We start from the raw sequence: 20,956 nt of genomic DNA on the forward strand, positions 1-20,956 counted from the left end.
AAACTATTTCTATCGATATTAATTTCGTTGTTCAGGGTCCTCTAGAGGTGTCCGATGTACACAAACACGGTTGCAAGCTGAAATGGGAGAAACCCGAAGACGACGGTGGTGTACCGATCGAATATTACGAAATCGAGAAGTTGGATCCTCTTACCGGCCAATGGATTCCTTGCGCGAAATCCACCGAACCAGAGGTTACGGTGACTGGTCTTCAGGAAGGCAAACCCTACAAATTCCGTGTGAAGGCGGTGAACCGAGAAGGCGAATCGGACGATTTGGAAGCAGACAAATCCATCATTGCCAAAAATCCATATGGTACTTTTATTGATTTCTTGTTACGTTTAATCGAAAGAAACGCAGCAAAATGGTAACGAATACGTCGATTTCAGACGAGCCCGGCAAACCCGGTCGTCCAGAAATCAAAAACTGGGACAAGGACTTTGTCGACCTCGAATGGACGCCGCCTAAAGATGACGGTGGAGCACCGATTGAAAAGTACATCGTGCAAATGAGGGATAAAGAAGGAAGACAATGGATAGACGTCGCCAAGGTGCAGGGAGATCGTACGGTAGCTAAAGTCACCGACGGCATCGAGGAAGGTCACGAATACGAGTTCAGGATAGTAGCTGTTAACAGAGCCGGTCCTGGAGAACCTAGCGACACGTCGAGAAGTGTCGTGGCTAAACCACGATTCTGTAAGTATCGCGTTTCATCGCGTCTCGATCGTTTCTCGCTTCGATGTTCCATACTGACGTATACAAATCTGTTTCTGCTTAAAGTGGCACCACGCATCGATCGCAAAAATCTGCAGAAGAAGGTGATGCGGGTTGGACAATTGTTGCGAATCGAGGCAGACATACAAGGTGAACCACCTCCAGTTGTCACCTGGAAACTCAAAGACGCCGTGTTGAAGAGTATGGATCGTCTGAAGATCGAAAACGAAGATTACCATACCACCTTCATCATGAGCAAATTGCAAAGATCCGATACCGGAACGTATACCGTTATCGCGAAGAACGACAGTGGCACCGATCAAGTCGATGTCGAAATCCAGGTATGATCGTAGCATATTTTCGGTTTGTATCGTCTTATATTTTCCGAACAGTATCGAGTGAACGAACAGCGTAACCGTTATCGTTTCAGGTACTGAGCAAACCCGGTAAACCTAAAGGACCGCTCGAGGTGTCCAACGTGACCGCGGAAGGATGCAAACTGAAGTGGGAGAAACCAGACGACGATGGTGGCGAACCGGTGGATCATTACGTCGTCGAAAGGATGGACGTTGATACCGGTAGATGGGTACCTTGTGCAACGAGTAAAACTCCGGAAGCGGATGTAACTGGCCTAAACGAAGGAAAGGATTATCTGTTTCGCGTTAAGGCCGTTAATTCCGAGGGAGAATCGGAACCTTTGGAAACGCCGATTCCTACTACAGCCAAGAATCCTTACAGTGAGTAAACTTTTTTCTATCTAACCAATGTTTGTGTCATTGTTAACCAATGTTTCCTCTATCTTCGATCGTTGAACGTTACAATGTAACTTTTTTTCCCGTAGCCGAACCCGATGCTCCTGGAAAACCGGATCTCAAGGATTGGTCCAAGCATCATGTCGATTTGAAATGGAAAGCCCCGAAAAGGGACGGTGGAGCGCCGATCGAGAAATATATAATCGAAAAGAAAGATCAGTTCGGTAAATGGCAGAAAGCCGCTGAGGTTCCTGGAAACAAAACGGAAGGTAGAGTCGAAGATCTCGTGGAAGGACAAAAGTATCAGTTCCGCGTGAAAGCAGTGAACAAAGGTGGTCAGAGTAAACCGAGTGAACCAAGCGACAGTCTGATCGCCAAGGATCGTTATGCCGCGCCAAAGATCGATCGTACGAATCTGAAAGACATCACGATCAAAGCCGGTACCCATATTCGATTGGACGTGAAAGTCAGCGGTGAACCACCACCCACGAAGACCTGGTATCTGAACAAGGCGAAGCAAGAATCCGCGGGTGTCTTGACGATCGAATTAGAGGACTATAGAACAAAGTTCATGGTGTCGTCGGCTAGCAGAGCTCATTGCGGCACTTTGACGTTGAAAGCGGAGAACAGTTCCGGAAAAGACGAGGCATCGATCGAGATTTTAGTCTTGGACAAACCTGGCAAACCGGAAGGTCCTCTGAAAGTGTCCGACGTGCACAAAGAGGGATGCACGCTGAAATGGAATCCACCGTTGGACGACGGTGGCGCGCCACTCGATCATTACGTGGTCGAGAAAATGGACACGGAAACGGGACGTTGGATCCCTGTAGGACGCACCAAGGAACCCACCATGGTCGTAGAGAATCTAGTACCTGGTCAAGAGTACAAGTTCCGAGTTGCCGCCGTGAACGCGGAGGGTGAATCGGAACCTTTGGAAACGGATCACGGAATCGTGGCCAAGAATCCGTTCGGTTAGTACCGCTCTAAATCTCTCGATCGACGTTTCTGTTGGCGATGGGATAAACTAACGCTACCACGCTTCTTTTACAGACGAGCCGGGTCCACCTGGTCGGCCAGAGGCAACCGATTGGGACAAGGATCACATAGATCTAAGATGGACTCCACCATTGAACGATGGTGGATCTCCAATCACCGGATACGTGATCGAGAAGCGCGAGAAAGACAGTCCACGCTGGATAAAGGCTTGCGAAACTGGACCCGATTGCAAGGGTCGCGTCGACAATCTCGACGAGGGTGTCGAGTACGAGTTCCGCGTAAAAGCTATTAATGCCGCTGGTCCTGGTGAACCATCCGACGCCAGCAAGCCGATCACAGCCAAGAGTCGACGACGTAAGATTATTATTAGATGACTACTAGATATTTTTCTTTTCAACTCCTTTACCACGAATCGTTGCCTTCTCCTCCACAGTCGCGCCAAAGATCGACAGGAAGAACTTACGCGACATCACCGTACGCGAGAACGAAGGGTTCCACTTTGACGTGAAAATCATCGGCGAACCACCACCGGACGTCACCTGGGTCATTAATAACAAGAGTATTCAGCAGACAACCTTCCGTAGGATTCAAAATGTTCCGTACAACAGCAAATTCTTCAACGACAAACCTGAACGGAAGGACAGTGGCATATACAAGATAACCGCGGTCAACCAGCACGGATCCGACACAGCCGAGGTCGAAGTGACCGTTGTCTGTAAGTATTCGTTCGTTCGATTCGAGGAGTTCCGTTCAAGGGATGGAGGATTAAATCGTGAATAATTCGACAGCTAAACCCGGTAAGCCCGAGGGACCGCTCGAAGTGTCGGATATTCACAAGGAAGGGTGCACGCTCAAGTGGAAGAAACCAAAGGACGATGGCGGTGAGCCTATCGAAGCGTACCTCGTGGAGAAGTTCGATCCGGATACCGGCGTTTGGTTACCGGTCGGTAAGACAACGGCCCCAGAGATGAAGGTAGAGGGACTGACGCCTGGACACGAGTATAAGTTTAGAGTGAAAGCGTTGAACAAGGAAGGGGAGTCGGAACCTTTGGAGACATACAGTTCGATCGTTGCCAAAGATCCGTTCAGTAAGTATTGGAATACCGTGACGACAAGCATGGAATCGCGAATACATCGATTAATTTTTCTTCAGCTGTACCGAGTCCTCCGGGAGCACCAGAACCGGTCGATTGGACCGCCAATCAGGTTGAACTTACTTGGAAAGAACCTGTCAGCGACGGTGGGTCACCGATCACCGGCTATATCATCGAAAGGAAGGATAAATACAGTACAATGTGGGAGAAGGCTCTGGAAATCGAGACACCCAGCACGAAAGCTCTGGTCCATGGTTTGATCGAGGGCAACGATTACCTCTTCCGCGTAATAGCCGTGAACAAAGCTGGTCAATCGGAACCAGGGGATGCCAGCAAAACATTTACGGCTAAACCACGCTTCCGTAAGTCTTATTTATATTTATTATATTTCGTTCGACTTTCGTGGCACCCATCCAATTACAAGTTGTTTCGTATCCTCGAGGCAAAAAGAACGCGTATCCTCGTGGTAATTATACCACGACGCGTAATTTATATGATATCGTTGACACTGTCGGCGCACCAAGGGCTCCATAAATAACCGTTATTGAGATGAAGTTTTGGCACTTATCAACGCGGTATCGATCACGTATAAATTTCCTTCCCTCAGTGGCACCGAAGATCGATCGTCGCAATCTACGAGATGTCACTCTGTCGGCTGGCTCGTTGCTGAGATTCGACGCTAACGTGATCGGTGAACCACCGCCACACATCGAGTGGCGATACGGCGCCATACCTCTGCACTCGGACAGAAAAGTGCAGATCGACAATTCGGATTACAGCACAAAGTTCAGTATTCGTCCCGTGTCGCGAGACGATAGCGGCGATTACACCGTCACGGCAACCAATTCGTCCGGACGAGATTCTGTCACAGTGCAAGTCACGGTCACGGACAAACCAATGCCACCCGAAGGACCGCTTCAAATCACCGATGTTCACAACGAGGGCTGCAAACTCAAGTGGAAGAGACCGAAAGACGACGGCGGTACTCCCATCGAGTATTACCAGGTCGACAAAATGGACCCAGAAACTGGATGCTGGGTGCCTTGCGGTCGATCCACCGAACCTCGTAAGTTTTCTTTCCGTCTCGATAATAACCGGATAAGAATACAATTTAACGGATAGATTGTTTTCTCGATTTTAGTTTTGGAAGTAACCGGATTGACGCCAGGCAAAGAATACCTGTTCCGTGTCAGTGCGGTGAATGCCGAGGGAGAATCCAAGCCCCTGGAAGCGGAACAAGCGATCTTAGCTAAGAATCCTTACGGTGAGTGAATCGAAACAGAGAAAATCGTATTCGAACGAAAGAAAAGAAAAACGTTAATTAAACGCGTATCTACCCTTCGAATATTAGACGAGCCGGGTAAACCGGGCGATCTTCGAGTCACCGATTGGGACAAGGATCACGTTGATCTCGTATGGAGTCCGCCCACGAACGACGGCGGTTCGCCGATCACAGGATACATCATCGAAAAGAAAGACAAATACGGTGAATGGGAAAAGGCCATCGAAGTACCGGCGGACGAGACCTCGGCTACCGTGCCCGACTTGATAGAGGGCCAACCGTACGAGTTCCGCGTACGAGCCGTAAACAAAGCTGGCCCCGGTGAACCTTCGGATCCGACGCCAACGATCATTGCCAAACCGCGAAACCAAGCGCCCAAGATCGATCGAACGAATCTGGTGGAAGTCCGAATCAAAGCCGGTCAAAACTTCAGTTTCGACGTGAAGGTTTCCGGTGAGCCTCCACCAACGACCAAATGGATGTTGGGCAAACGCGAGGTTCGACCCACCGATCGAATCAAAGTGAAACACGTCGACTACAACACCACCCTCAGCGTCAGAATGGCAACCAGGGCAGAGTCTGGCAAATACACGATCACCGCCGAGAATATAAACGGCATGGACGAGGCAGTGGTCAAAGTCACGGTCCTCGACAAACCGAGCCCGCCTCAAGGACCGCTCAGAGCGACGGACGTGCACGCTGAAGGATGCAAGTTGACCTGGAAACCTCCCGAAGACGACGGTGGTCAACCCATCGACAAGTACGTCGTCGAAAAGATGGACGAAACTACTGGCCGGTGGGTACCGGCGGGTGAAACCGACGGACCGGAAACGTCTCTTCAAGTTGAAGGACTCACACCGGGTCATAAATACAAATTCCGAGTACGCGCGGTCAATAAACAAGGCAAATCGGAACCGCTCACGGCTATGCAAAGCATCGAAGCGAAGAATCCGTTCGGTAAGCGAATTTTTTACCGCGTTTCTCGTCAAATCCGACAAAAACTGAATCGTTCTTCGCGTTCTTTCGCGTCGAAACTGTCATTTTCTTCTTGCAATTTGCAGACGAACCAGGAAAGCCTGGCACGCCGATCGTCAGCGATTACGATTCGACCTTTGTCGAGCTTCAATGGGATCGTCCTCAAGAAGACGGCGGTTCGCCCATTACCGGTTACATCATAGAGAAACGGGACAAATACAGTCCAACTTGGGAGAAATGTGCCGAAGTCGAGGGCGACGTGAATCGTGGAAAGGTCGAGGATCTCGTTGAAGGCACTCACTACGAATTCCGTGTTAGAGCAGTGAACAAGGCCGGTCCGGGAGAACCATCGGACGCTTCCAAATCGCACTTGGCGCGTCCTAAAAATCGTAAGTAATATAATTCGTTACTCTATACACGTTCCACCCTAACGAACATTTATCATCATTAATTAATTGAAAAAAAATCGCGTTTCTAGTTCCACCAAAGATCGACAGAAAGTACATGTTAGACGTGAAAGTGAAAGCCGGTGGCTTTTATGACTTCGACGTTCCGGTAAGCGGCGAACCACCTCCAACGAAAGAATGGTCGCTGAAGGGCACGGTGGTGTTGCCCAGCGATCGCATCAAGATCGTGAACGAAGACTACAATACCAAAGTTCGCGTAATGGAGGCGAAACGTTCCGATTCCGGCGTGTATACGTTGGAAGCGAAGAACATCAACGGCAGAGACATGGCCACGCTAACCGTGAACGTTCTCGACGTACCAGCTCCGCCGGAGGGTCCGTTGAAGATCGACAACGTGACGAAGAACGGATGCAACTTGAAGTGGCGACCGCCAAAAGACGACGGAGGCTCAGAAATACAGTATTACCAGGTGGAGAAGATGGATACCGAAAATATGCGATGGGTACCGGTGGCCGAAGCTACGACCACCTCCGCTCACGTGGATCACCTGATCGAAGGACACGATTATCAATTCCGCGTCCGTGCCGTGAACAAACAAGGCGAATCTCAACCGCTTACCGGCATGGATACGATCACCGCCAAAGATCCGTTCGATAAACCCGATAAACCGGGCGCACCGGTCGCCACCGACTGGGACAAGGATCACGTCGACTTGGAATGGACGGCACCGAAGAAAGACGGTGGTTCTCCCATAACGGGATACATTATCGAGAAACGACCCCGTTTCGGACAGTGGGAGAAGGCCGTGGAGATTGACGGAAATAAGACGAGCGGCAGGGTACCGGATCTGATAGAAGGTCAAGAGTACGAGTTTCGTGTGATCGCTGTGAACAAAGCCGGTCCTGGTGAACCCTCGGAAGCTTCGTCTCCGATCGTCGCCAAACCACGATTCCGTAAGTAACACGCGCGTTATGTCTTTCGCCGTTTTTAACTCTTCGCGGTATGCAATAAAACTCCAATCGACCGAAGAGTTTCGAAAAATCTCGACGTAATATATTTGATTGCAGTTGCACCGTCGTTCGATCCGCACCTCCTAAACGATCTCGTCGTTCGAGCTGGTCAAAAGATCAGTTACATCATTCCTATTCAAGCTTCGCCTAAGCCTACGGCCACATGGTCATTGGACGGAGCAGTGATAATGGCCGATTCTCGTCATGAAATGTACACTACTCACACCGAGACCACTTTTGAAATTCCATTCTCCGTTCGATCCGATACCGGCCGATACACCTTGACTCTGGAAAACGATCAAGGAAAATTCAGGTAACTATCGATTAAACGTGGTGTAGTAACGCGACGCGATCTCTTCGTAGAATCTCTCTACGTTCGCAACGCAAACGGAAATTGAAATGTTTCAGCGCGAGCGCGAGAGTGACCGTTCTGGATAGACCTTCGCCGCCGCAGAAACCGCTACAGATCAGCAACATCACCAAAGAGGGTTGTCACTTGACTTGGGGTCATCCGTTGGACGACGGAGGTAGTCCCATCTTGCATTACGTCGTCGAAAAGATGGATTTGTCCCGAGGCACATGGTCCGACGCTGGCATGAGCACGGTATTGAGCCACGAAGTAGCCCGCTTGACGCATCGCAAGGAATACCTGTTCCGAGTTAAAGCCGTTAACACCATCGGGGAATCTGATCCCCTCGAAGCACCCAAGAGCATCGTAGCCAAGAACGAATTCGGTTAGCGCAGATCTTTTAATCTCTCGTTTAGCAGTTTTTCTTTTAGTCGTGTTCATTAGCGTTTACCGACGAAACGATCAAACTTTTAGACGAACCAGACGCACCCGGAAAACCACAGATTACCGATTGGGATAAAGATCACGTGGACCTCAAGTGGCCAGCGCCGAGCAGCGACGGCGGCTCGCCGATCACCGGATACATCGTTCAGAAGAAAGAGAAAGGTAGTCCTTACTGGGTGAACGCGGTTCACGTCCCACCGAATCAGACGAGCACCACTGTCCCTGATCTGACGGAAGGACAAGAATACGAGTTCCGTGTGATCGCGGTTAACGCAGCCGGACAATCGGAACCATCGGAACCGAGCGATCTCGTCACCGCCAAGCCTCGATACCGTGAGTTTCGCGAGCGAACGATTTTAGCTCGCGACTTTGGCTAACGAGCAAATTATTCGGTTTCAGTGGCTCCGAAGATCAAAACGCCTTTGCAAGATATTAGAATCAAGGCTGGCCTCATCTTCCACGTTGACATCGATTTCGTCGGTGAGCCGACACCGGAAGTCACTTGGACCGTAGGAAGCAAAGAATTGCAAACGACCGATAGAACGACAGTTACCTCGATCGGCTATCATACGATCGTTCACACCGTTAACGCTCAGCGATCCGATTCCGGCCTGTATCACCTATTGTTGAAGAACAGCAGCGGTATAGACGAAGGTAGCTTCCAAGTGATCGTCCTCGACAGACCAGGCCCACCGGAGGGACCTCTGCAATACGAAGAGATCACCAGCCAGTCGGTTACCTTGTCGTGGAAACCGCCCAAGGATAACGGTGGCAGCGAAATTACGTGAGTAACGACGATCGCTCGAACGGTTCTCGAGTAAAACGAGATGGAACGAAATTACGTAATAACCGTGTACCTTTTTACAGCGGATACGTAATCGAGAAACGTGATCTGACGCACGGAGGTGGTTGGGTACCAGCGGTAACCCACGTTAATCCGAAGTATAATCACGCGACGGTCCCGAGATTGCTCGAAGGTACCACGTACGAGTTTAGAGTGTCCGCGGAGAATCTCCAAGGACGTTCCGAACCGTTGACCACCGACCACTCGATCGTTGCCAAGAATCAATTCGGTAAATCTCGAATAATCCAATCGAAAAAATATAATCCAAAGGCAAAACTAACCGTCCGATATGTTGTGTTCGCGCAGTTGCACCCGGACAACCTGGCAAACCAGAATGCGTCGACGCGGACAAGGATCACATAAAGATCAAATGGACGGCGCCGATCAGCAACGGAGGATCAAAGATCATCGGCTACGACGTGGAGCGACGCGACCGAGCGACCGGTCGTTGGCTGAAATTGAACAAAGAACCCGTGAAGTACGCGGAATATTACGATGACCACGTGACCGAGGGTCATCAGTACGAGTACCGTGTCACTGCTATAAATGCCGCCGGTGCGGGTAAACCTAGCGACACGTCCGCGGTGTTCATCGCGAAACCGATGAAAGAGAAACCGAAATTGAACCTGGACGCGCTGATCGGGCGTAGGATCAAAGTTCGCGCCGGAGAACCGATCAACGTTAACATTCCGTTATCTGGTGCGCCAACGCCAACCATCGAATGGACTAAAGACGCGAAGCCTCTCGTCGAGACTCTACGAATTTCTGTAAGTAACATACGAGTTCGGTCGATATTTCGACGCGACGATATATTTAAACGAGCGCGTTTCGATAATTTTCAGACCGAGACGAAGAGCGATCGTACAAACCTGTTGATCGAAAAATCAGTTCGAGAAGACGGCGGTACATACACGATTACAGCGACGAACGAGTATGGCAAAGATTCGGCCGACATCGAGGTGATCGTCGTGGATAGACCAGGACCACCCCAAGGTCCGCTTCAGTACACCGGCACGACCCAAGAATCCGTGTCCTTGTCCTGGAATCGACCTTTGGACGATGGTGGATCCGACATCACCAATTATATCGTGGAAGTATCAGACTACGGAGCAGACAATTGGCGTCAAACTCCTGGATACTGTCCGAGAACCAGCTACACTGCCAAAGGCCTCAACGAAGGCAAAAAATATGTGTTCCGCGTGCGAGCGGAGAACATGTACGGTGTTTCGGAACCATTGGAAGGGAAACCAGTTATCGCCAAGAGCCCGTACGATCCACCGGATGCACCAAGTCAGCCCGAAATCCTCGGCTACACCCCCAACAGTTGCAGTCTTTTCTGGAATCCGCCCCTCAATACCGGTGGCAAGCCTATCACTGGTAAGAATCCTATATTCGAATTCTTCGAACCTCGATTACCTCGATTTACCTCGATTACAGGATATTACGTGGAGAGACGAGAACGCGGTGGCGAATGGCTCAAGGTTAACAATTATCCGACTCCGAATACGACCTTCACCGTGCAAGACCTTCACGAAGGATCGAAATACGAATTCAGAGTGATCGCTGTTAACGAAGCAGGACCCGGTAAACCCAGCAAACCTACCGAACCGATCACCGCTGGACACCAACGTCGTAAGTAGAACGAAATGATCGCTCGTTCCCCGAACTTTTCGACGGTGCAATTAATCGACGTTGACGATGCAATTTCAGTACGTCCCGATGCCCCCGAACCACCGAAACCCGACAGAATAACGAAAGACTCGGTGACCCTGAGCTGGCGTCCGCCGCGTAGCGACGGTGGTGCCAAGATCAGAGGCTACATAATCCAAATGAAGACCAGAGCTCAGGACGAATGGGACGACGTAAACGGCGCACTGATACCGACCAACGTCTACACGGTACCGAAACTGACGGAAGGCGAGGAGTATCTGTTTAGGGTGATCGCGGTGAACGACGTCGGCAAAAGCGATCCTAGCCGGCCAAGCAATCCGATCGTCGTCGAGGAACAGCCGAACAAACCGGTGATGGACCTCGGCGGAGTTCGCGACATCACCGTCCGTGCCGGAGAAGATTTCTCCATTCACGTGCCTTATATCGGCTTCCCCAAACCCACCGCCACGTGGTTCGCTAACGACGTTGTCAAGGACGAAAGCGATTCACGCGTGCATCAACAGCTGACCGATGATTTCGCTAGGTACCTTCATCGATCTTTGCTCGAATTTCTCTCGAACGCGTCGAAGGAAACTTGACGAGGTTTAATTGTTCGATTACAGCCTGGTGGTAAAGAATTCGAAGCGTTCGGACGGTGGACAATACCGTTTGCAGCTACGAAATTCTTCCGGTTTCGATACGGCCACCGTGAACGTTAAAGTCCTCGATCGTCCAAATCCACCCGAGAATCTCCATGCCGACGAATTTGCCGGAGATGCTCTTACCCTCTTCTGGAATCCACCTAAGGACAACGGTGGCGCCGACATTACCAACTACGTGGTGGAGAAACGAGAACCGAAGGGCACATGGTCGAAGGTTCGTTAATCGTATCGTTACTCGTATCGTTACTCGTATCGTTACTCGTATCGTTACTCGTATCGTTACTCGTATCGTTACTCGTATCGTTACTCGTATCGGACGTCTAATATTTTCCGTTGCGATTACACCAGGTGAGCAGCTATATCACGACACCTTTCGTTCGAGTGAGGAACTTGACGGTAGGAAGCGTATATGAGTTCCGAGTGATGGCCGAAAATCAGTACGGCACTTCCGATCCCGTGACTACGATGGATCCGATCAAGGCTAGACATCCATTCGATCCACCCGGAGCACCTGGAACTCCGAAAGGCGTCGAAACTACCGAGGACAGCATCACGATCACCTGGACTAAACCTCGTCACGACGGAGGTTCCCCTATCCTCGGATACGTTATCGAGAAACGTCTGCTGAGCGAGGACAAGTGGGTGAAAGCTACCCCGTCTCTCGTTCACGAGACCACTTACAGGTAACACGCGACCGTTACGTTTTTTTCACTCTAGCAAGTACGAACGCGAATAAAAACTTGTCGACTTTATACAGAGTGACCGGACTGATCGAAAATCACGATTACGAGTTCCGCGTAGCGGCCGAAAACGCGGCTGGTCGTGGACCGTGGAGTTCGAATTCCGACGTGATCAGAGCCCTTGCACCGCCTTGTAAGTATTTCTTCTCGAGAAAGGCTCGATCATAGATCCGTCGATCGTCGACGATTACAACTCTGAACGAAATTCGTTGCAGTCCCGCCAAGGATCACGTCCGATCTGAGCATTCGCGACATGACAGTGATTGCCGGAGAGCCGTTCACGATAACCGTCCCGTACACGGCAAATCCAAAACCGAGACCGAGCTGGTCCATCAACGGCGAAGAAGTCCTTACCGGTGATAGGATCAAATTCGATACCACGGACGTTGCGTCGCAATTCATCAACAAGAAGGCCAAGAGATCAGACACAGGAACGTACACGATATATTTGACCAACACCGTCGGCACGGATTCCGCTTCGTGCAAGGTTCTCGTGGTCGGTAAGCATCGCGCTCAACCACTAGATACGACATCGACGTCTCGCGTTGTCGCAGTTTTAACGTCAGCCAATACTCTGCACCAATTTTCTGACAAACCCAGCTTTCATTCGACGAACGATTCTGTTCTCAGACAAACCGTCACCACCGCAAGCGCCTCTCGATATATCCGACATCACCCCCGAGACCTGTACTCTGTCCTGGAAGCCGCCGTTCGACGACGGTGGTTCACCAGTCACCAATTACGTTGTCGAAAAATTGGATCCGGCCGGCGTAAGTTTCTTCGTTCGTATATCGTATAGATCTCGCGATGGCGACGAATGTTAGCAGAACGTAATGATTTTTCAGTACTGGGTGAAGCTGAGCAGCTTCGTGAGGAACACTCATTACGACGTGATCGGTCTCGAACCAAACCGCCAGTACAATTTCCGCGTTCGCGCGGAGAACCAATACGGAATATCGGAACCGTTACAAGCTGACGAACCGATCACCGCTAAATTCCCATTCACGGTACCCGATCCACCTGGACAACCGCGCGTTATCGATTGGGACACCTCGAACGCAACGTTAGTATGGACTCGGCCTATATCCGACGGCGGATCCCGCGTTCAGGTATTCTTCTCTCGTAATTAATAATCATAATATAAATAACGGAGGAAGGAAAATATCGATAACGATCGTTTATATTTTCGTTCTTTCTTCAGGGTTACAAGATCGAATTCCGCGACCCCGCCGACGACGCCCAATGGCGAGTGGCAAACGACTATTTAGTCAAAGACACGACTTACATCTGTTACAATCTGTTGAGCGGACACGAGTACGAGTTCAGAATAAGAGCGAAGAACGCGGCCGGTTTTAGCAAACCTAGTCCACCCTCGCCGCCGTTCAAGTTGAAGAGCAAGTTCAACGTACCTTCGCCACCAGGAACACCGCAGGTAGTTAAAGTGGGTAAAAACTATGTCGATCTGAAGTGGGAGGCTCCGGTGTCGGACGGTGGCAGTCGCATCACCGGTTACATCATCGAGAAACGCGAAGTCGGAAGCGCGTTCTGGGCAAAGTGCAACGAATACAACGTCACCGACACCGAGTACACCGTTTTACATCTGATCGAGCGCGGCGATTACGAGTTCCGAATCTTCGCGGTGAACGCCGCTGGAAGATCCGAACCGAGCTCTTGCACCACACCCGTCAAGATCTGCGAGGTCGAAGGTGGCGAGAAGCCCGAATTCGTCAGAACACTGCCGATCAGTCAAAACATACCGCTCGGAAAAATGCTGGTGCTCGAATGCGAGGCTACCGGAAAGCCTTTGCCCACCGCCAGGTTAGTATTCGTTCAAATAAATCCGCCTATAATCGCTTCGCGTCTAATCGTACGTCGCGTTCTTTTTACGTTCGATCAGGTGGCTGAAGAACGGCAGAGAGATCACGCCCGGTGGTCGATTCCGAACGGAGGCGTTCGATGGTATCTACAGACTCGTGATATCGGAAGTATGGGACGCGGACGACGGCGATTACAGCTGTCAAGTATCGAATCCTCTCGGTATAGCTACGACCACGTCTCGATTGAAGATCGGTACCCCGCCCCGTATCGAGCGCATGCCGGATGATTTGTATCTGGCCGAAGGCGACAACACCAAGATCAAGATCTACTACAGCGGCGATCAACCTATGGACGTTACTCTGAAGAAGGACGGTCACAAGGTGGTCGAGACCAGTCACATCAAGTACACGGTGTTCGACGAGTATCTCATCATCTTTATAAAGGACATTCAAAAGGACGACGCTGGCGTTTACGATCTGTCGATCTCGAACGACAGCGGTAGCGTGAGCGGCTCCTTCAACGTGAACATCACCGGTCTGCCCGGACCTCCAACCGGCCCTCTCGACGTCACGGACATCAACAAACACACTTGCACGTTGTCCTGGCATCCGCCTAAATTCGACGGTGGACTACGCGTTACTCACTACGTGGTCGAACGTCGCGACGTTAGCCACACACACTGGATCATAGTCTCGTCCTTCTGCAAGGACATCAGCTTCATGGTGCAAGGCCTGACGGAGGGACAAGAGTATCTGTTCCGCGTGATGGCGGTGAACGATAACGGAATGGGACCACCGCTCGAGGGAACGAACCCGATCAAAGCAAAGGCGCCGTTCGATCCGCCGGGTCCCCCGGGAACGCCGAAAGTGACCGAGGTCGGAGGAGACTTCGTGAACCTCTCTTGGGAGAAGCCAGAAACGGATGGCGGTTCAAAGATTCAGGGCTACTGGATCGACAAGCGAGAAGTCGGCAGTCAGACTTGGCAACGCGTCAACGTGGCCATCTGTCTGCCGACTCAGATCAACGTCGTGAACTTGGTCGAAGGAAGGCAGTACGAGTTCCGCGTGTTCGCGCAGAACGCCGCAGGTCTCGGTCCAGAGTCGAAAGCTTCGACCTCGGTGAAAGTTACCGACCCCCAGGCCGCCAAAGCGCCGGAGGTCATTCAGCCGTTGCACAAGGTCAACTGCGTGCAATATCACAACGCGCAATTCCAATGCAAGATCGTCGGTATACCGAAACCGACGATCACATGGTTCAAAGGAGCACGCGAGATCGTCAGCGGTTCCCGATACAACATATACTCGGAGGGCGACACGCACTATTTGATAATCCACGACGTGTTCGGCGAAGACGCGGACGAGTACTTCTGTCGAGCAGTGAACAAGTGCGGCGTAAAATCGACCAAGGGCGAGCTGTTGATCAAGACTCCGCCGAAACTGAACGTACCGCCTCGTTTCCGAGACACCGCGTTCTTCGACAAAGGCGTCAACGTCGTCATCAAGATTCCGTTCACCGGTTACCCGAAACCGAAGATCACCTGGGTCAGAGAGGGCGAGACGATCGAATCGGGAGGACATTACACCGTCGAAGTGAAGGAGAGACACGCCGTCCTCACGATCATAGACGGCAGTCGAATCGATTCGGGTCCGTATCGCATCACCGCCGAGAACGATCTAGGTCAAGACACTGCCATTATCAAGATTCAGATCAGCGACCGACCGGATCCGCCCAGATTCCCGCAAGTGGACAACGTCGGTCACGACTCGTTGGCTCTCAGCTGGAAACCACCAGTTTGGGACGGCGGCAGCAACATCACCAATTATCTGGTCGAGAAGCGAGAACATCCGATGACCAGTTGGATCCGAGTCGGAAACACCAGATTCTGCACGATGGCGGTTACCGGTCTCAGCCCGGGTCACCAATACGACTTCAGGGTGTGCGCCGAAAACATTTACGGCAGATCGGATCCGAGCGAAGTGACGCCTCTGATCACCACCAAAGGTACCGTGAAGAGGGAATTCAAGAAAAAGGAGTACCCGGTGGATGAGACCGGCAAGAAGATTCGCGGACGCAGCGACGAGAAACCGCGCGATTACGATCAATTCGTGTTCGACGTATACAGCAAGTACGTACCGCAGCCGGTCGAGATCAAACACATCTCGGTCTACGACCGATACGACATTCTCGAGGAAATAGGAACCGGCGCGTTCGGCGTGGTTCATCGTTGCCGCGAGCGAGCTACCGGTAACATCTTCGCCGCCAAGTTTATTCCCGTGTCGCACGCGATGGAGAAGGAACTGATCAGGAAAGAAATCGACATAATGAATCAATTGCATCATCCGAAATTGATAAATCTCCACGACGCTTTCGAAGACGACGACGAAATGGTGTTGATATTCGAATTGTGAGTAACCCTCGCTTCTCTAATAGTAACCTCTAATAGTAACCCTCTGATAACTAGCTTCATCTTCTCTAACTCTCGCTCTTTATCTCTGTTCAGCTTATCGGGAGGTGAATTGTTCGAGAGAATCACGGCGGAAGGTTACACCATGTCCGAGGCCGAAGTAATCAATTACATGAGACAGATTTGCGAGGGTGTGAAACATATGCACGAAAAGAACATCATACACCTAGGTAACCGATTATTTCGTTCGCTTCTTTTATCGAACAAAAATTTACAGATTCGGTGGAACGATTTTACCATATCGTTATCTATCTTTCAGACATCAAACCGGAGAACATCATGTGCCAGACTCGCAACAGTACCAACGTGAAATTGATCGATTTTGGTTTGGCGACGAAACTCGACCCGAACGAAGTCGTTAAGATCAGTACCGGCACGGCAGAGTTCGCAGCTCCTGAAATCGTTGAACGCGAACCGGTCGGCTTTTACACGGACATGTGGGCTTGCGGTGTCCTGGCCTACGTTTTGTGAGCAATACTTTTATTTAGTTTTATCGTTATATCGTATGCCTAAAATCGCGAAAACTAACGAGCAAGTTGTACCGATTCCGCAGATTGAGCGGTCTATCGCCATTCGCCGGAGACAACGATATCGAAACTCTGAAGAACGTTAAAGCCTGCGACTGGGACTTCGACGAGGAGGCATTCCGGGACGTATCCGAAGAAGGCAAAGATTTTATCAGACGGTTGCTCGTCAAGAACAAAGAGTACGTTCTCTTTATTATCGATAGCGGAGAACACGGAGATGTTTTACGCGATACGTTACGTTGATTTTGCAGGAAACGCATGACCGCTCACGAATGCCTGTTGCATCCATGGCTAACCGGTGATCACAGTAATCGCACGACTCCGATTTCGAGCAGTCGATACCTCAGGTTCAGAGACAGACTACGAGCGAAATACGAAAATTGGGACAAATACGTGCTTCCGATTGGTCGATTAGCCGAATACTCGTCGTTGAGGAAATTGTTGATCGAGAAATACAAGATTTACGATTCCTGCTTCGGTAAGGGAGATAAATTGTCGCAGCGTAAACATTTCTCGTGCATTCTTAATAATTCTTAATGATCAACGCAGATCGACGACAAGCAGCGCCAAGGTTCGTCATCAAGCCTACGAGCGCGTTCGCGTACGAGGGACAGAGCGTGAAATTCACTTGCCGCGTGATCGCGATCGCCGCTCCAACCCTCACGTGGTTCCATAACAATCAAGAACTCCGGCAATCCGTCAAGTTTATGAAACGATACCACGGCGATGACTACACCTTCATCATCAACAGAGTGAAACTGGAAGACAGAGGAGAATACGTGATCAGAGCGGAGAATCACTACGGTTACAGAGAAGAGGTCGTTTTCTTGAACGTGCAACGTACGTTTTCACTTTTCTCCATTAATATTTATCACTATTCTTCTTCTAATTAGCGAGGATGATAGCATAACCGTCGATGTGAATTTTCAGCGTTGCCCGTTGAGATTCCGAAATACAGGCCAGAACTGCATCCAGTTCGCAGGAGAGAACCGCTAGGTTACAATGTCTGGTTGGAAACTATCGAATCGGCGCCGAGTTTCACGTTCTTGCTTCGACCGCGTGTCATTCAAGTCAGACAAACGTGCAAACTTCTTTGTTGTCTGAGTGGCAATCCACCGCCAACGGTTAAATGGTACAAGGACAGGGAAGAACTCTCTAAGCATCATTACGCAATGACCAACGCGGACGGTGTAGTCACGATGGAAATAATCGACTGTAAACCGGAAGACAGCGGCAAATATCGTTGTGTCGCGACTAACAAACACGGAAAAGATGAAACTAGCTGCGTGGTCATTGTCGAAGGTACGATTGAAAGTACGCGTTTTACGCGTGTCCGCGCAACACTCATGAAATATTTGTTCGTAGGCACCGGGGAAACCGAGGAGCAAGTTAAATTAGCGCACGACCTCCTACATTCCGGAGGTAGAGATAGACGAATGTAGTAGCCCTTTTCTGTTTCATTTCTCCTTCGATCCTACATTCGTTTAATTATTTTCCCCAGACGATTTGCTAACTTTCTTATTCTCGATCTTGTTTGACGGTAACAAGTACGCTTGTAAAAGTAGTAGTGCCTTTAGGCGCATGTTTTTTTCGACGCTTCGTTAACGCATCCTGTAAATTATGATCGGTTCGATCAAGAAGATGATCGTACCGATTAGCGTATAAAGTAGACGATAGTAACCTGCGTGTCCCTTTTGTTCAAGAGACTAACGAAAAATCGGTGTCTTAAAACATCGTCATTTCCTTCAGATCGAAGATTTATCGAGCAACCGTTGAAACCGGCACCGCCACCGATCATAACGATACACAAATCCAGCGGATACAGCGGGTACAGCTCTACCACCACGCAAGGTCACAGCTATAGCAGTTCTACCACCAAACAAAATTCCACCACCTCCTCTTCTTCCACTTATAAAGTAAGTAGAAATCGAATCCCGATATATATAGAACGCGACGAACAAGCAAACGATAATACGCGATTAAAACGATTTTATCATAGTCTACAGAGTCCAGCACGGACAAACGAAGCGTCAAGAAATATGGACTCGACGCTACCGGCAGCCCATCTCGCTCCAGGAGTACGACCAAAGAGCTAGCTTGTAAGCGAGAGACATTACTTCGTATTGTAAATGAAATATCGTAATTCTTATCGTAAGCATTATATTTTACCTTCCAAGATCCACCGGACGACTCGATGAGAGCACCGCAGTTTACGAAAAAATTGAGCGATCTCACTATCGGTGACGGAGAACAACTGGAACTGAGCGTGAAAGTTGACGGTGATCCGGAACCGCAAATTACCTGGTCGAAGAATGGCAAGGTAAACTTATCTAGCTTAACTTATCGAGTTAATGTCCTAATAAAAACACGAAATCGTTATTCGTTAGACACTGAGCTCGTCGGAGATCATGAGTCTGAAGTACAAAGCCGGAGTTGCCACTCTCGTCATCAACGAAGTCTTCCCCGAAGACGAAGGCGAATACGCGTGTCAAGCGAGCAACAGCATCGGTACTGCAACTACCTCTTGCAAATTGACCATAAAACGTAAGTAACGAGCACGAGGAGATAAGCTGGAGGTAACGTAGTCGATTAAACGTCCGTTCGATCGATACCTTTCAGCGATGACGAACGCACCCGCGAAGAAAAAGACCGACGATAAGCCTCCACAAATCGTGGACCACGTAACGAGCATGTTCGTGAAGGACGGCGAATCCGTAACTTTGAGCTGTCGAATAATCGGCGCGAAGAAGTTCGACGTGGTCTGGCTTCACAATAACAAGGAAATCAAACCAAGCAAGGACTTCCAATACAGCAACGAGGCCAACATCTATAAATTGAACATAGCCGAAATCTTCCCCGAAGATTCTGGTACTTACACCTGCGAGGCATTCAATGACGCAGGAGAAAGCTTCTCGTCGTGCACATTAAATGTACTTGGTACGTTGACGACTATGCTTTCCTCGATCGCTTCACGCGACAAATAGATTGTTCTCTAAATGCCTCGATCTTGATCGTAGTTCCAAACGAAGAACCGAAGAGTCCAGTTTTCACGACATTCCCACAATCTGCAACGATAGGCGAAGGCGAATCGGTTACGTTCGTATGCAAGACTGAAACCGCGCCTCTGAAAGGTAAGCCAGCATCGAATACGGCATCGGAATACATACATAAAATCGTACTTGAACCCTGTACTATACATACCTCCTTACGATGATACAGTAACGTGGCTGAAAGACGGAAAAGCGCTCCCAGAAACCAGCAGCAGGTATCTCTTCAGTTCAGACGGTGACAAATCGTTCGAGTTGCGTATCAAAGCATGCACGGCCAGCGACGTCGGTCAGTACGTCGCTCGTGCGATCGGTAAAAAGGGCGAAACCAACGCCGCTTTCGCCCTAAATGTTACAAGTGCTAACGAACTGTGAATTCGCTGATTTCGTACATGAACAAATCGGAACGCGACAAAGTTGGGTGAGATTCATTTATTTTTTACCGTCCTATCACCCCTCTTCTATCATCGAATAGCGTTGCCATTTGTTCCTCTTCGTATTACTTGTCTCCTTCTAATTCGTTCTTTTTCAGCTTCCACAACATTATTAGGAGAAAATGATGTAAAAATGGACTGTAAAAATTTGTGACTCGCAAATGTACGCGATCACAAAGAACGTGACGCTCGTGTATAAATGAGAAATTGAGAACCTATTCTATTTGCACTGTTCTATATGTAAATTATTCTTGGAACGCTGTACTTTCTTTCTGTGTGTTTATCATATCGCAAAAACAAAAAAATTATGTCGTTATACGGTGAAAAAAAAAGAATCCAAAGCGTTAAACGATACGGATAGCACGCGCAATCTACTACGCTAATACGGGCTTTGCTGTATACACGAAATAGCATATCTTTAAGTACATACAATAATGCATAACGGCAGCGAATGAACGAAAACTAATTCGAAGCGGCAATTATTCGTCGTAGCCAGTCCTGGCAAGATAGCCAGCATCCTCATATATACTAGAACGTTAAATAACACCTTATCTTGCTTGGACGACTATTGTACGAAATAACTCGAAAAACAGATGATACTGCCGTGATGTACGTCCTTATTCCATGTAATCGTACGCACTGTCGTGTTATACATGTTTGAAGACTGCTTCCGTTACAAAATTTACGATAAATAAAAAATAATTCTCAAATATAAAATTATACTTTCGTATGTTTCCTTCGACTCTAT

The 20,956-nt window shown here is 49.5% G+C and overlaps 1 protein-coding gene across 6 annotated transcripts in view; it reads left to right on the forward strand.

Annotated features, from left to right (window-relative positions):
- bent (projectin protein bent) overlaps positions 1–20,925 on the forward strand; it is a 61,965-nt gene extending 41,040 nt beyond the window's left edge. For all 6 annotated transcript variants that reach the window (XM_076538291.1, XM_076538295.1, XM_076538296.1 and 3 more), the window contains 46 exons: positions 36–315; positions 390–695; positions 780–1,054; positions 1,144–1,450; positions 1,555–2,436; positions 2,516–2,815; positions 2,895–3,176; positions 3,250–3,549; positions 3,615–3,917; positions 4,163–4,621; positions 4,697–4,819; positions 4,907–5,794; positions 5,899–6,201; positions 6,291–7,172; positions 7,287–7,542; positions 7,638–7,963; positions 8,053–8,355; positions 8,422–8,806; positions 8,890–9,095; positions 9,173–9,633; positions 9,709–10,243; positions 10,304–10,498; positions 10,577–11,060; positions 11,140–11,392; positions 11,527–11,861; positions 11,936–12,051; positions 12,134–12,418; positions 12,549–12,688; positions 12,764–13,027; positions 13,120–13,736; positions 13,816–16,140; positions 16,237–16,370; positions 16,460–16,667; positions 16,754–16,906; positions 16,979–17,205; positions 17,277–17,567; positions 17,658–18,029; positions 18,093–18,149; positions 18,477–18,643; positions 18,727–18,826; positions 18,905–19,047; positions 19,115–19,271; positions 19,347–19,664; positions 19,745–19,858; positions 19,947–20,195; positions 20,307–20,925. In XM_076538291.1, the coding sequence (XP_076394406.1) occupies positions 36–315; positions 390–695; positions 780–1,054; positions 1,144–1,450; positions 1,555–2,436; positions 2,516–2,815; positions 2,895–3,176; positions 3,250–3,549; positions 3,615–3,917; positions 4,163–4,621; positions 4,697–4,819; positions 4,907–5,794; positions 5,899–6,201; positions 6,291–7,172; positions 7,287–7,542; positions 7,638–7,963; positions 8,053–8,355; positions 8,422–8,806; positions 8,890–9,095; positions 9,173–9,633; positions 9,709–10,243; positions 10,304–10,498; positions 10,577–11,060; positions 11,140–11,392; positions 11,527–11,861; positions 11,936–12,051; positions 12,134–12,418; positions 12,549–12,688; positions 12,764–13,027; positions 13,120–13,736; positions 13,816–16,140; positions 16,237–16,370; positions 16,460–16,667; positions 16,754–16,906; positions 16,979–17,205; positions 17,277–17,567; positions 17,658–18,029; positions 18,093–18,149; positions 18,477–18,643; positions 18,727–18,826; positions 18,905–19,047; positions 19,115–19,271; positions 19,347–19,664; positions 19,745–19,858; positions 19,947–20,149 (16,020 nt within the window). In that variant the 3' untranslated portion in view covers positions 20,150–20,195; positions 20,307–20,925. The remainder of the gene's footprint in view (positions 1–35; positions 316–389; positions 696–779; positions 1,055–1,143; positions 1,451–1,554; positions 2,437–2,515; positions 2,816–2,894; positions 3,177–3,249; positions 3,550–3,614; positions 3,918–4,162; positions 4,622–4,696; positions 4,820–4,906; positions 5,795–5,898; positions 6,202–6,290; positions 7,173–7,286; positions 7,543–7,637; positions 7,964–8,052; positions 8,356–8,421; positions 8,807–8,889; positions 9,096–9,172; positions 9,634–9,708; positions 10,244–10,303; positions 10,499–10,576; positions 11,061–11,139; positions 11,393–11,526; positions 11,862–11,935; positions 12,052–12,133; positions 12,419–12,548; positions 12,689–12,763; positions 13,028–13,119; positions 13,737–13,815; positions 16,141–16,236; positions 16,371–16,459; positions 16,668–16,753; positions 16,907–16,978; positions 17,206–17,276; positions 17,568–17,657; positions 18,030–18,092; positions 18,150–18,476; positions 18,644–18,726; positions 18,827–18,904; positions 19,048–19,114; positions 19,272–19,346; positions 19,665–19,744; positions 19,859–19,946; positions 20,196–20,306) is intronic.
- Positions 20,926–20,956: the final 31 nt, after the last annotated feature.

This window comes from Megachile rotundata, chromosome 12 (assembly GCF_050947335.1).
Source record: "Megachile rotundata isolate GNS110a chromosome 12, iyMegRotu1, whole genome shotgun sequence".
Lineage (NCBI taxonomy): Eukaryota > Metazoa > Arthropoda > Insecta > Hymenoptera > Megachilidae > Megachile > Megachile rotundata.